General features: G+C 36.3%; 1 protein-coding gene and 1 pseudogene across 1 annotated transcript; both read right to left on the minus strand.

The window, feature by feature from the left end:
* Positions 1-372: 372 nt before the first annotated feature.
* LOC111832377 lies at positions 373-4,090 on the minus strand (annotated as a pseudogene).
* A 2,293-nt stretch (positions 4,091-6,383) lies between these two features.
* On the minus strand, positions 6,384-13,163 carry LOC17898165. The gene is made up of 8 exons (XM_023788686.1): positions 12,751-13,163; positions 10,273-10,386; positions 9,877-10,006; positions 9,589-9,785; positions 9,379-9,502; positions 9,091-9,303; positions 8,689-8,974; positions 6,384-6,610 (listed from the first exon to the last, which is right to left on the minus strand). Exons 1-8 carry the CDS (start codon positions 13,161-13,163, stop codon positions 6,384-6,386), a joined length of 1,704 nt encoding a protein of 567 aa, XP_023644454.1.
* Between the last annotated feature and the right edge of the window lie 282 nt (positions 13,164-13,445).

The raw sequence follows: 13,445 nt of genomic DNA on the forward strand, positions 1-13,445 counted from the left end.
GGGCACCGAGTTATTTCTCCTACACACCACAAAAATGAAATAAGTCTTATTGGTTTAAGATCTGTTTAAAGACAATACGAACACACACCTGGTAAAACATATTGAAACTGTATTTTTGTAACGTACTCTTAATTTCCCAATTTCTGTAAACCAACGTTTATAGACAGCGTTGGTGATTGGAAGTAATCTAACTATGCTAATTGGTCTTCCTTCAATTATGCTTCTATGGGCACCAAATATTTCTCGTACACAACACAAAAACGTAATTTATCTTATGATTCCATAAATCTTATTGGTTTAAATTCAGTTTAAAGACAATAAGAACACACACATGGTAAAACGAAGTTGAAACTGTATTTTTGTAACGTACTCTTAGTGTCCCAAATTCTGAAACACCTCTTTGTAGACAACGTTGGTTTTTTGTGTATCTACCTTTCCTTCTTTGTTGACAATCAAAATCTTCAATCCTTTCTTTAAAGTTACTCTAGACAACGCAACATACAACTGACCGTGTGAGAATACTGGTTTAGGCAAATATATCCCCACATGCTCTATTTTCCCTGGCTTTTATTGGTAGTCATAGCAAAAGCGACAGATAGCGGAAATAGTCTTCGTCTCATCTTGAATGGCAGTTTGGTGTATGTTGGTGTGACGACAATCTGTAGTTTTACCACAATATCCCCAGCCCTATCACCTGTGATCCCTCTTGCTTCAACAACATGATTAGCCATTTGTGTGATTTGAAGTCTGGTCCCATTACATAGGCCACCCTTAACATCAATATTCCTTAGCAACATAACAGGAGCACCTTTTTTTAATCGCAAAGAATGATGAGGCAAACCTGATAGCTTGATATTGTTCAAAAAACCAAGTGTAATCACATGATTTGTCAAAGAGTCCGTATCAGTAGGATTAATACTATCAGCACTCAAATACTCCATCACCTCACCTGTATAAATCATGATAAAAGAAATAATTTCAGTTATTCATGCATATAAAGAGGAGACTATGGCGGAACAAAAAAAAAATATTAGTAGAAATTTTTACTATCCAATTTCTCTAGCATATATTGATTTTATAATGTCGACGTCATCATTCGTTGGTGCCAATATAGCTCTTTTCAGATAGAATTTCGCATCACCATTCTTTTCAAACATCCCAAGATCACCATAAATTTCAGTACAAATAGCTTCAATATGGTTGTTTGTTTCTGTAATCAAAAAGTCTTTTGGAATGTCTTTCAAAGCCTCACCGTCGTTTTGTTCAGAAATCTTACCATCACTAACGTCCAATAACCTGTCTGAAAAATCTTGGATATCTTTGGCTTCATTTTGACTTATGTTACTCTGCAGTAGACGCATATTCTTAGTCAATTTCAAAACCTTACAATGATCTAAAATTTAAGACGAATTGAGAGCTGCTAGCAATATCTCTGCTCGCCCTACACCATGTATCACTGGTAAAATCTATCTGAAATCACCTCCGAACACAACTACTTTACAAGCAAAGACCTGATTGTGTATGTTTCCCATTATATCAGAAAAACTCCTATCTAAAGACTCAAAACAATACTTGCTCATCATTGGTGCTTCGTCCCAGATAATGAGAGATGCTTCTTTAATAAGATTTTCCAGATCAGTGGTAGGCTTTATCTTACAAAGAGAATAATCGTCTACTACCAGAGGTTTACCAAATCTTGAATGTGCCGTCCTACCTCCTTCTAACAACAAAGAAGCAATTCCACTGGATGCAACGTTAAGTACTATCTTCCCCCGACATCTAATAGCAACGAATATAGTCTTCCACATGAAGGTTTTACATGTTCCTCAAAAACCATAAACAAAAAAACACTCCCCCCTTGTCCTCTAAAACAGACTCAGTTATCTCATTGTAGATTGCTCTTTGCTCAGACGTATGCATTTGAATCCACTCATCATGCTTTCCTTTCAACTCATCTTGATCATACATGATTCCATGCGATATAACCATTAAGTGAATTACAAAAATTATTAATTTAAAGAAAAAGAATATTTGCCCCGCGGTATACATAAGCTCATCAACAATTAATCGATTACAATTATCTAAGTCTTCTCTAGATGGTTGTGGGAAGTCACTAATATTTTTAAGAGAGCCTCTGTTAAACAACATAATCTTTTCAATCTCTTGAAGAGTGTAGTTTCTGATCTGAGCTACACTTAGAATTAGATCTGCATAAGAGTATATCAACTTTCTTGTGAACGTGCGTACAGCTAAACTAAAATGTGTTTGTACTATTACTAAAGAGAAGTTAAATACATGGATTGTTGAAATCTTTTCTCTTTTGGTGTTCTATGTCTTCCGTTAACAAACGTGTTCTGGTCTATCAAGTGAGTCAGATAGAATCAGCATTGCAAAAAAATTCCGGAGATAATTAGCAAAACACCATTGACTTGCATCAAGTAAACTATCAATCCAAGATTGGTCATCAGATATGATACCGCGGGCGAAGCAGACTTCTTTATAAGTTTTGTAGACAACACCAGTGTATGTCTTGATATCAGCAAAACTTTTTGGTCCCTTGAAGATGTTAAGTAATACTATTAAAAATACTCTTCTTCTAGCTTTCTTGGAGCATAGTGGATACGACACAAAGAAAAACCTCTCTTCTTTTCTTCTACTGCTTTATAGTTCCATCCCAAGTGAAATAAGCTGGGATCTCTGCATACGTACAATCTCTTGCATGTTTACCACCCTTTCCAATCCCATTTTTCCTATTCAAAGTTAGCCATGCCATGAACATGGAATCTTGATTAGCAACTCGTTCCAAGAAATCTTATATGTCTTCATTTTCATCATAATAGGCTGGTTGCTTTCCTTCATCGTGGAAAGATAGTTTCGGTACAACGGTTGATCTATGCTGAACTGGAAACTTAAATATTTTCAATACAGCCTCAGAGGATGACACGTATCTAAGATGTATAGAAAACAAACATGAAATAGTCAAATGCCGAGATGGATGTATCTACTACATAAAAAAAAGATTAAACCATGAAAAGCAATAACATGCAATCAAACAAATCCTTAATTTCATTCTTCTTTTTCTCGGGTGTATTTGAACTAACTGGATTGGATGCTGCAGTTGCTGTAGGAATATCATCCTTGTTAACTGGTTCAACAACAACAGCAACCCGGTCTGGACCCTTGCTGATATACTTATATAAGTATTTGATTGACCCATTTTGGTTACAACATTCCACATTGATATGTGCATGATATCGAACAAACATATGGAACAAAAAACAAAGCATTGTATGGTATAACATACCTATTATCACACTTAATGCCATATTTGTCAACATAATGGTCTTGTGAGCTTCACCTCCTATAAATTGGATAAGCAGCACTGCCAACTTTTGTAAACTTCTGGTATTGTTTAGGATAATTCTTTGAAAACCTTTTTGTTAAGCATACTTGGGGAATTCGGGTTTTATGCCCCACATGATCCATGAATCATAGACTCGTTGATGACTTGGTATAGCTTCGAAAAGTCATTTTTGTCTGGGATCTCTGTTGATATCATCTTGTCTATGTCATTAGCGGTTGGCAATTTGCTTTTAGCATCTATGAACAATAGAATGTGTGCATGTGGAAGACCTCTTTTCTAGAATTCAACTATGTACATAGCTAGGGGAGAAACACAAAACAATAATTGTTCAAAATCAAGTATGAAATATAGACAATGGATCATTAATATATATATATATATATATGCATATTCGTGTATAAAAAATAAACTACCTGCAACTGTTTTACCAAGCAAATGTTTGACTGTTAAATCTGTTATGAGAGAGTCGAGATTGATTTTGAACATCCTAGTAACAATATCTGGTCGATCATCTATTGTTAATCCTCATTTTTGAACGTATCTGATGATCTCAGGCCACTTAGGGTTACATGTAAAAGTGATGAACAAATCTGAAAATCCATATAGTTTACATATGGCCATAGCATCATAATAACTCTGCACCATATAACGTGGTCCTCCGGTGAAAGATGCTGGTATACATAGATTACCTTGTTCACTCAAATCCGTGTTGGCCGAACTGGTCATCGAATCAAATGGTTCTGCTACATATGAGGATTGAGAGATGGAATTGAGAGACTGTCAGAAGAGGAGACCATAGATTGAATCCGGAATCCGGTAAGTGATCAGATGAAATGTTTGTGTTTGTGTAATATTCCGAAATAAGCTTAAGTGAGACTGACTTAGACTGAGTTTTTATTGGATTGTATTCAAGAAGATGTTAGACTAAGTTTTTCATTGAATGTTCACATTTGATTTTGTTGTGTTCTGTTTGATAGTAGGAGTGGTTGTTGGCTTATCTGAGACAAATTGTACATATGGGATAAGTCAGAGGTGGTTCACAGCCTTGATTCCTTGTAAGTAAATGATTACTTGTACTCTTTTTCACAATTGAGTAGAAGATTAGGTGAGAATTAACTTGAGGTGATAGGATAGTACAAGATGATAAATACATTTGAGTGTTTGTTTTGTGTTTACAGTTGTATAGTTCTAGGTGATAGGAAAGTACAAGAGTTATGTGATAACACTAACTTGTTAACCTAACTCTATATAGATTAAAATTATCACAAACACTTAAACCTAAACAAACCCGATTCTCTTTCAATCTAAAAGAACAAATTTGTAAAGTTTTCATTCTCTTCTCAAAATGAATCCATATGCCAAATCTGTTAGTTGGCTTCATGGACCTTCTAACCAGTCAAAATGATTCTCCTAGCCTTCAGCAGCCGAGTAGTTATGACTCTCCATCACCAAGTATTAGACTTGGTGAAACAGAAGAAATTGTCTTCACAACTCAATGGTCTCAGCCAGGTTGTGAAGGTGATAAACTCACTGCTAAGGGTGTACCAAGGAAGAGGAATACATTGAGTGTCAAAGAGGATTTAGTAATAATCTTTGCATGGCTCAAAATAAGAAAAGATGCCATTGTTGGCAATGAGCAAAGAGGAGCAGACTTCTGGAAGAGGATTGCAGCATATATTGCTACAAGTCTAATTGTATCCGGTTTGAAGCAGAGAGAGCAAGATCACTGTAAACAAAGATGGCTAAGATAAATGAATGTGTATGTAAGTTTGTTGGATCTCATCAAGCTGCATCAAGTCAGATGGCAAGTGGAATGAATGATGATGATCTGATTAAGCGAGCTCACCTCATCTATGAGGGTGATTACAAGAAGAAGTTCACTCCCGAGCATGTATGGAGAGAATTGAGATATGATCAGAAGTGGTGTGCTATGCTAGCTACTAAAGGAGACGACAAGAACAAAAGAAGGAAGGTTGACTCATCTTCTATGCATGAATCTGAAGATCAAGGAGACACTCAAGCTCAAGGAACATCTCTAGGTTCTCAACCTAAAAGAGCATGAGTTGAATGATATATTGTCAAATAAGAAATTGTTTGACACTCTACTAGCTAAATCTGGTCCTCTTTCTCAGTTAGAGGAAGAGCTTAAAACAAAGGTAATTAGAGAGATTATCTTTTGAATCTCTTATGGTTTGAATCTCACAGTTTATGGTTGTTTGTTGTGTTTATCTTTTTGTAATGCTGTTTCCCTTGATCTTGTATTGTTTGTTGTGTTTGTGTTTATGTTGTTTGTTGTGTTTGTGTTATGTCTCTATTTGACAATCAATGTTCACTTTATTTATGTGTTATATGTGCTGGTGGTATATGATTGTGTTGAGGATATGGTTCACGTGAAGGATTTGATTCACTAAAAGTATGTCATAAAATATGGTTCACTACTGCTATGTCATAAAATTTGGTTCACTACTGTTATATCATCAAAATTTGGTTCACGAGAAAGAATTGGTTCACTGCATACATTGTTTGTGTTATGAAAGTGAAGATATTTGAGTTGGCCTTATTGACTTTATTGTTATTGGGTATGTAGGTTCACGGGAAACTGGAAGAAGAAAACAAAAAGTTGTAGAGACTCGTGGGTTACTTATGAAGCTGGTGGTTAACATACAAGTTCACTGTCTCTTCACGGATATGACATCGCACACTTTCATCACTGATGGGTTCACGGACACAGCACTACAATTGTATTCATCGCTATAAATATGTATCAAGTGATTTTCACAATTGTATTCACTTTCTCTTTCACAATTGTATTCAATTCCTTCTTCCCACAATTGTATTTACTCTCTCGTCAATACACTTGTATTCACTCTCTCTTCAACACAATCTTATTTTTCACAACAACCGAATCAATAATACCAGTTTCTTATCCCACAAGAATATTTTCTTCACTTTCTTATTATCACAACCAAAACAGTATTATCATTTTCTTATCCCACAAATGTTTTATATACTTTCTTATTTAACTACCAAACCTCAATCTAAAAAATTCTACATTGATTTGGGCAGAATCAACATGCTCTGTTTGATTGCTTATAAGATGACTATCAAACTCTTCGTCAGTACTACTGTAGTCGTAGATTTGCTCAACTGTTTCGTTGTCAGAGAAGTAATCTAAGTATTCTTCTCCCATTGTTTCGTCAGACATGCTAGTCTCTGATAAACCATCTCCCATTCTACTGCCATGTTCTGTTAAGATTTAGTAGATGTGAGTATTAGGAAAACAGTCATTATTGATTGATGTTCTGTAACTGAATAAGTAGACTCTAGTTTCTTGTATCTTTACGATTCTGATTTTGAGGCGTTGAAGCATTTGTGAAAGCTCTTTGCAGGTTATTTATGGGGAACACAGTGGTTGCTGCTGAAGACGAATTACTTGGTACACGTTTTTTCCCTATAGAAGATGGTATTTTATTTAGAATTTAGTAAATGCTTCAAGCACCAGTATTAATCTTAGTCGTAAAGGTATACATAACTTTGTTGTGTTTTCAAGTAAATCAGTAGTACAACTGCCTCTGCACATTGTATTGGTTATATCAGTGAGAACACTATATTTGTGAATGGTTGACTGGCTGTTTGTGTTTTGAAACATGTCTGTGATTGTACTCATTGGAGTGTGACCTGAGATTAATCATATAAATGGTAGTTTGTATATTGCATAAACGAACCCCAAAAAATAGTACTTAGATTAATATGTGTACCTGTTGGTGTGAGCAACTCAGTAGAGGGTGTCGCTTCCATCTGTCTTTTTCTCTTGGCCTTGTTTTCTAAGTGACATTCTGATTGTTTAAGTTAATGTATACTTATGAATGACATAACTTTATATAACCAGTGTTTGGTGAATTGTAGTGTATACCTTTGTTTTTTTGTGCTTGGCTGGGAACTGATCTGGTAACATCAGTTGTTGTTGATGGCAGGTTTGCATCATTAAGTTCTCTGCAGTTAGTTATATTTCTGAAGACACGGCTGAAGGCTGAATTCAGTGAAACTGTAGCAACATTTGGTGTGGCTGTTTGAGGTTCGTTTCCACTGTGTTGTTCAGATAATGGCGATGTTCGAATTCTCTTATTTGGCTTTGTTATTGTTCTATCTTTATCTTTCAGTTGTTCTTTCTGAAAGAGATTATTGAGCGTGTGAAACAGGAAAGGGTTTTTTAAAGTAAAGATGAGAGATATTTACTTTGTTTTTGTGATATAATTTGTATCTGATTTTGTAGTTGATTTGGTAACTAAATCTTTATTGTTAGTCGCACGTTACGTTTAGGTGTTTTTAATTTTCTGTACAATATATCTAAAGCAATCTTTTTAATTTTAACAATAACTACTGAATCTTTAAACATAATTATATTGTATAGTCACTAACAAATAGGTTCTAGTTCAAGTGTTTTTACTTTGAACAATCCCGTGGTATGAGTCTGATCTTAATATTTCTTTAAGATTGATGCTATCTACATTTTATTGGTTTAGCTGTGTTTATATAACTCTATCAGGTTTGGAGGATTTTGTAAGAATTAGATTAAAAGCCGTTTTTTTTGTGTGAGTGTAATGATTCAAACGAAAATGTTTGAAGATGACTTAAGAATAAGAAACTTTAACTGTCATACACCACACGAGAGGCGAGAGCCATGGACAAATATAACGTTTTAGTGCTTATTCTTATCTCTTTGGATCTCTCTGGATGCTTATTTTTTATCCCTCTTATCCCGCAATGTGTTGTTCCTTACAATTATGTGGCTACGTTAATCAGTTTCAGTTTATTATGATTAGAGGGAATAAGAAAGATTTGAGAAACCCTCTTGAAGCTACGACGGGAACTGCTATCAGGTTGTGTTAAGGTATTTGGTTAGCTAATTGAACATTTATGAATTATTTGGTTTCTCAATTATACAAACAAAATTATATAGTCTTCATTAGAAAAACCCCAAGCTTAGAAGGCAATTTTTGAAACTTTAACAAACATAAATATTTTTATGATTAAAACATGTAAACCTGAAATCTTCAATCAGCATTGCGAATTAAAAAAAAAAGCACAGATATATTAAGTGAACTTTATTATATTAAACCGAAAATTAAATTGGTATTCTTACCATGCCTTATAGAATGAAAATAAAATAACCATGAACTAATGGCATATAATCCATGCCTTATTAAACGATTTGGAAAAAATGTAATTCCTAAACTTTGCAAAGGAAATTAACCTAGAAATATAGTTCACCATTTTAAGAGAATCACGTGCACATTATTTTTTTTTTATCGTGATCTTCACACCAGTGTTCTTCTTCAAATCCATCATAGTCTCCTTGCTCCCAACAATTTCGATGGTTTTACTTTCAACCTTTTCTGAAACATCAGTAACCTTATCGTCTTCAAAGTTCAGCTTCGCCGCCTTTAACCCTTCTTCTTCTGCTACATTTTCCAGCGCGTTTTGGGGGAGATATATCCTTTTTGTTACGGATGATTGTTCCGCTTCATCAGCATTGAGTGCGTATACACGTTTTGAAGAAGGTGTACCAAAGTCACTGGGATCTTGACTATAAGTCAAAGAAAGGGGAACCTTGAAATTCAAAATTTCATATTAGAATAACAATAAGTAGAATTTGTAAGGGTAATTTTTAAACCTAGTGAAGTTATAAATTTATATACAGTGAACTTGCATTAAGGATGTGTTACCTGGTCTCCTGAAACAATGGAAGCTGGATTAACTATTTCATCTGATTCCTCTTGCATTTGCTCTGCTAGAAGACCATCCTTAGAGAGTAATTTAGTAACCCGGTAGGAATCCTTACCATCCCAAATCTTCTCTCTCCCAACACAAACCAAGAAGGCAAATGTTTTACCAATCAAATTTCTAATTTGATCTGGTATGTTTTCTGGATCTGCTATCTGCGATTATGCAACGGTTTTGGTATTATAATCATTGAAATCTAGTTACAAATAAGTAAAAAAGTTATAATGTACTTCATCTAGTGATCCAGCAAGAATGGAGATTGCAGATTCTCCAATAAGCTCTGAAGCAATGCTGTCAAACAAAAGGAGTTTGGTTTCTCCTGTAGAGTCCATGACTTTAACATATAGCATATACCTGATCAATTTTAGAAAAACATGTCTTTATATATGGTCGGAACATCATTAGGTAAAAAATAGCTATTATTGTGTAATGGAACAAACCTTGCAATGACGCTAGTCACAACGGTCTTGCACACATCACACCAGAACTTAGGTTTCTTGTTAAAACCATTACCATCGTTGGCCCCTGCAGTATGAATATGAATCACTTTTTTGTTGCAATTACGGCAACTGAAATAGTACCAAGCCCAATCCGTGTCGATTGCGTAGACAGTACACATTAGCCTTATTTTTCCCACCTGTACAGAAATGCCATTTTAATTAACTACTCTTGACGACGTTAATATGATTGTGTTATGTAATGTAACTCTATTAGACTTGGAGACCAACCTCGACCAAATCCAGTATCCCTGCAATCGTTTTCCTTTGAAATTGACTACTGTCGTCATTATTAACAGTGACAATTTGATATTTTGGAATATTTTCACGATAAGTAAAGGAGAGACCATCAGCTGGTAAACTGGGAAATAAAAAAAAACTAATTATTACAGAGATGTATGCGTATACCTTTCTCTTTAAAAATACGGAAGTGTAAACTTACGATTTTATAAAGGCTTCAGTCTCAGGCCACACCGGATTGATATGCAGTTGTGATGCATCAAAAGAGTTAGAGACACTCTTATTCCCTGTATAGAACAAACGGTTTTCAATAAAGACAATTGTTTAGATATATTGACGCTTAACTTTTGCAGGTGTCACAGACAGGGTGTAATACCTTTGTAGGATTTGATTTTGGCAAACCTGAGGACACAGACGACAATGTTACCATTAGCGTTTCGGCAAGCTCTGTAAACTTGTTCAGCGAAAGAACCCCATAAGGTACATGAAAGTCTCTCATCACTACAACAAAATAATTAATGTTAGATATGTTTTTGAACGATATTGTAGAGTAAAAAAGATGGTTAGAATCAGGAAATTAGAAACGTACCTCTCATCCCTTAACTCAAAATAATTGTATTTTTTGCTATATACAAAATGGCATCATCATCTCATGATGAATTTTCATATTGGAGGAAGAATTTGATAATCTTTTTTAAGATGAATTTGATAATTCTTTGAACTCTTTGGAGGAGCATCAACAACCCAGAAAACCGAGAAAAAAGAGTCCATATAGAAAGACATCGTGAAGAAGGACACATCAGGTTATGGAACAATTATTTTGGAGAAAATGCAACCTTCCCACCTAATCTATTCCGACGTCGTTTTAGAATGGATAAGCATTTATTCATGCGTATTGTGGATTGACTAATCAATGAAATTCCTTTCTTTCCACAAAGAAGAGATGCGACCGGAAGGTTAGGATTGTCTCCACTACAGAAGTGTATAGGAGAAATTCGCATGCTTTTCGTATGGTTGTGCGGCTGATGCGGTTGGCGAATATCTCCGGATTGGTGAAACCACTTCCCTGAAATGCATGCAACATTTTGTTGACGGTATATTTTGCTTTTAAGATGAGTACCTAAGAAAACCAACCGCTGAAGATCTTCAAAGGCTACTCATTATTGGAGAGATAAGAGGATTTCCCGTGATGATGGGAAGCATCGATTCTATGCATTGGGAGTGGAAGAATTGCCCAACCACTTGGAAAGGTCAATATACACGGGCCTCGGGAAAACCAACGATCCTTTTAGAGGCTGTAGCTTCGCAAGATCTTTGGATATGGCATGCGTTTTTTGGACCTTCAGGTACTTTAAATGATATCAATATTCTTGATCGCTCTCCTGTTTTCAATGACATCTTACAAGGATGAGCACAAAAATGCAAGTATGTTGTGAACGGAAACCATTATACTTTGGATTACTATATGACAGATGGAATTTATCAAAAATAGGCTACATTTATCCAATCGATCCCTTCTTTATTTGCAATCCAACAAGTAGCTTGCCGTAAAGATGTTGAGTTTGTGTTAGGAGTATCCTTGACTATTTAACCTAGAAAGCTACATATTTGCCTATGAACAGGTTTGCTAACTTATGCTCTGTTTCTACTGTTTTGCAGGTTTAGAGTGAGGTGCAAGAAAGTAAAGAGACACAGAGATTTACAAGTTCCTTGGATCGATGTGATCCTAGTACGTCTCGGTGAACGTGAAACCGGTTCACAAGACGTATTCAGAGAAGCTATTACAACTTGAACAAACTCATCCGAAGGTCACGTCACTCACCGAACAAAGATACGGAACCCTCATGAAACAAGAACAAGAACAATGAAGAAGACAGTGTCTCTCACCCCAACTGTAAGTTTCTCTCTCTCTCACCCTTTGCCCTAATCTCTCTCTAATATAACGCCAAACGCTCCTCTTTTCACGCTTACCTTGTTCTCCTTGTTCCTCACTTCTTTAACAGAACTCTATCGCCGCCTTGCAGGTGCTACAAGATAAATTCGTACCAGACACACACCCAATGCGTGCTGTATTCAAAATGACAGAGCATATGTCATTTGTACCTGGGCAGAATCCTAAGCAGACCAAGATGGGCCTCTGTAACATTAACAGGCCCAACTCTTTAGGACAAGCCCACATGTCTGATCCAAATCACCAAAACGACAAACTCCAGCTTGATTTTTCTCAGACAGAAAAGCTGAAAAGTCAACCATCATCACCTTCACATCTCCGATTTCACCACCGGAAACCTACAGTTTCGACTTGACCGCCAGAACCCCTTTAGCTCTCAACCGAGCTAAACTCAGTGCCGTAGCACCTTCAAATTACTCAGCCCCTCCTCAAATTTCTTCACTGGTATCGATTTTGTCAACAAATCGGCCGGATTCACATATGTATGTATTTTCGAAACCTTCAGCGTACCACTCGCAATTTAATCTCTGATGAAGTAATACCTCACACGTATGTGCTTTGTTCTCTCGTGGTGTACGCTGTTCTTAGTCAAACAAATGGCGCTCTGCGAATCACAGAAGATCTCAGCCTATTCTTGCGGATAACCCTGTTCAATCACAATCCCCATCAACCACAGTGCTTCTTTGGCAGCTTCTGCAAGTGCCATATACTCTGCTTCAGTTGATGACATAGCTACTATCTGTTAAAGTCCAGATCTCCAGTTGACTGTGTTCTCACCGGCTTGGAATACATAACCGATAATAGATCTGCTTTTGTCCACGTCTGCTGCATAATCACTGTCACAGTAGCCTCTTACTTTAAAATCTTTTGATTTTGTGAATGTGAGCTTGAGATCTTATGTGTTTCTTATGTACCGCATCACCCATTTATCCGCTGGCCAATGATCTTTGCAAGGAGAGCTCATGAATCGACTCACCAGGCCTACAACATAGGCGATATGAGGGCGAGTTCCAACCATGTAGTACATAAGACTGCCCATCGCACTTGCATAAGGTATGTCTCTCATCTCTATCTCAGCTTCCTCTTTAGCATCAGGCTTAGTGCTAGAAAGCTTGGAATGTGTACCGATTGGGGTCAAAACAGGTGCAGCATCAATCATTCTGAAATTTGCTAGCACCTTTTCAAGATAAGATTCCTGAGACAATAATAGAGTACCCTTACTTCTATCCATGATGATATCCATGCCCAGAATTCTTCTTGCCTTTCCGAGATCTTTCATCTCAAACTCTCTGCTCAGAACCTCCTTCAATCTAGAAATCTCTTCCATGTCTTTAGCAACCAACAACATGTCATCTACATAGAGCAGTAGGTAGACATATTGATCTCCCTGAAGACACTTGTAGTAAACACACGGATCACACTGACTCCTATAATACTTCTGAGATTTCATAAATTGATCAAACCTTCGATTCCACTGCCTTGGATACTGCTTCAACCCGTACAGAGACTTCTGTAGAGAACATACTTGATCACCCTCTGCATAACCCTATGGCTGCTCCATAAAGATTTCCTCATCCAATTTTCCGTGTAAAAATGTTTTCTTTACATC

Source organism: Capsella rubella, unplaced genomic scaffold (assembly GCF_000375325.1).
Source record: "Capsella rubella cultivar Monte Gargano unplaced genomic scaffold, Caprub1_0 scaffold_1, whole genome shotgun sequence".
In the NCBI taxonomy this organism is placed as follows: domain Eukaryota; kingdom Viridiplantae; phylum Streptophyta; class Magnoliopsida; order Brassicales; family Brassicaceae; genus Capsella; species Capsella rubella.

Bases quoted from the DNA above. Each gene is read 5' to 3' on its own strand.
- LOC17898165 (XM_023788686.1), bottom strand. From the start codon at position 13,163: ATGGAAGAGATTTCTAGATTGAAGGAGGTTCTGAGCAGAGAGTTTGAG. The intron at 9,304-9,378 runs GTACATTATAAC...GCATAATCGCAG, and splicing joins TTGCTGGATCACTAGATGAA to ATAGCAGATCCAGAAAACAT. The intron at 6,611-8,688 runs GTGTGAAGATCA...AAATCTTAACAG, and splicing joins GGATTTGAAGAAGAACACTG to AACATGGCAGTAGAATGGGA.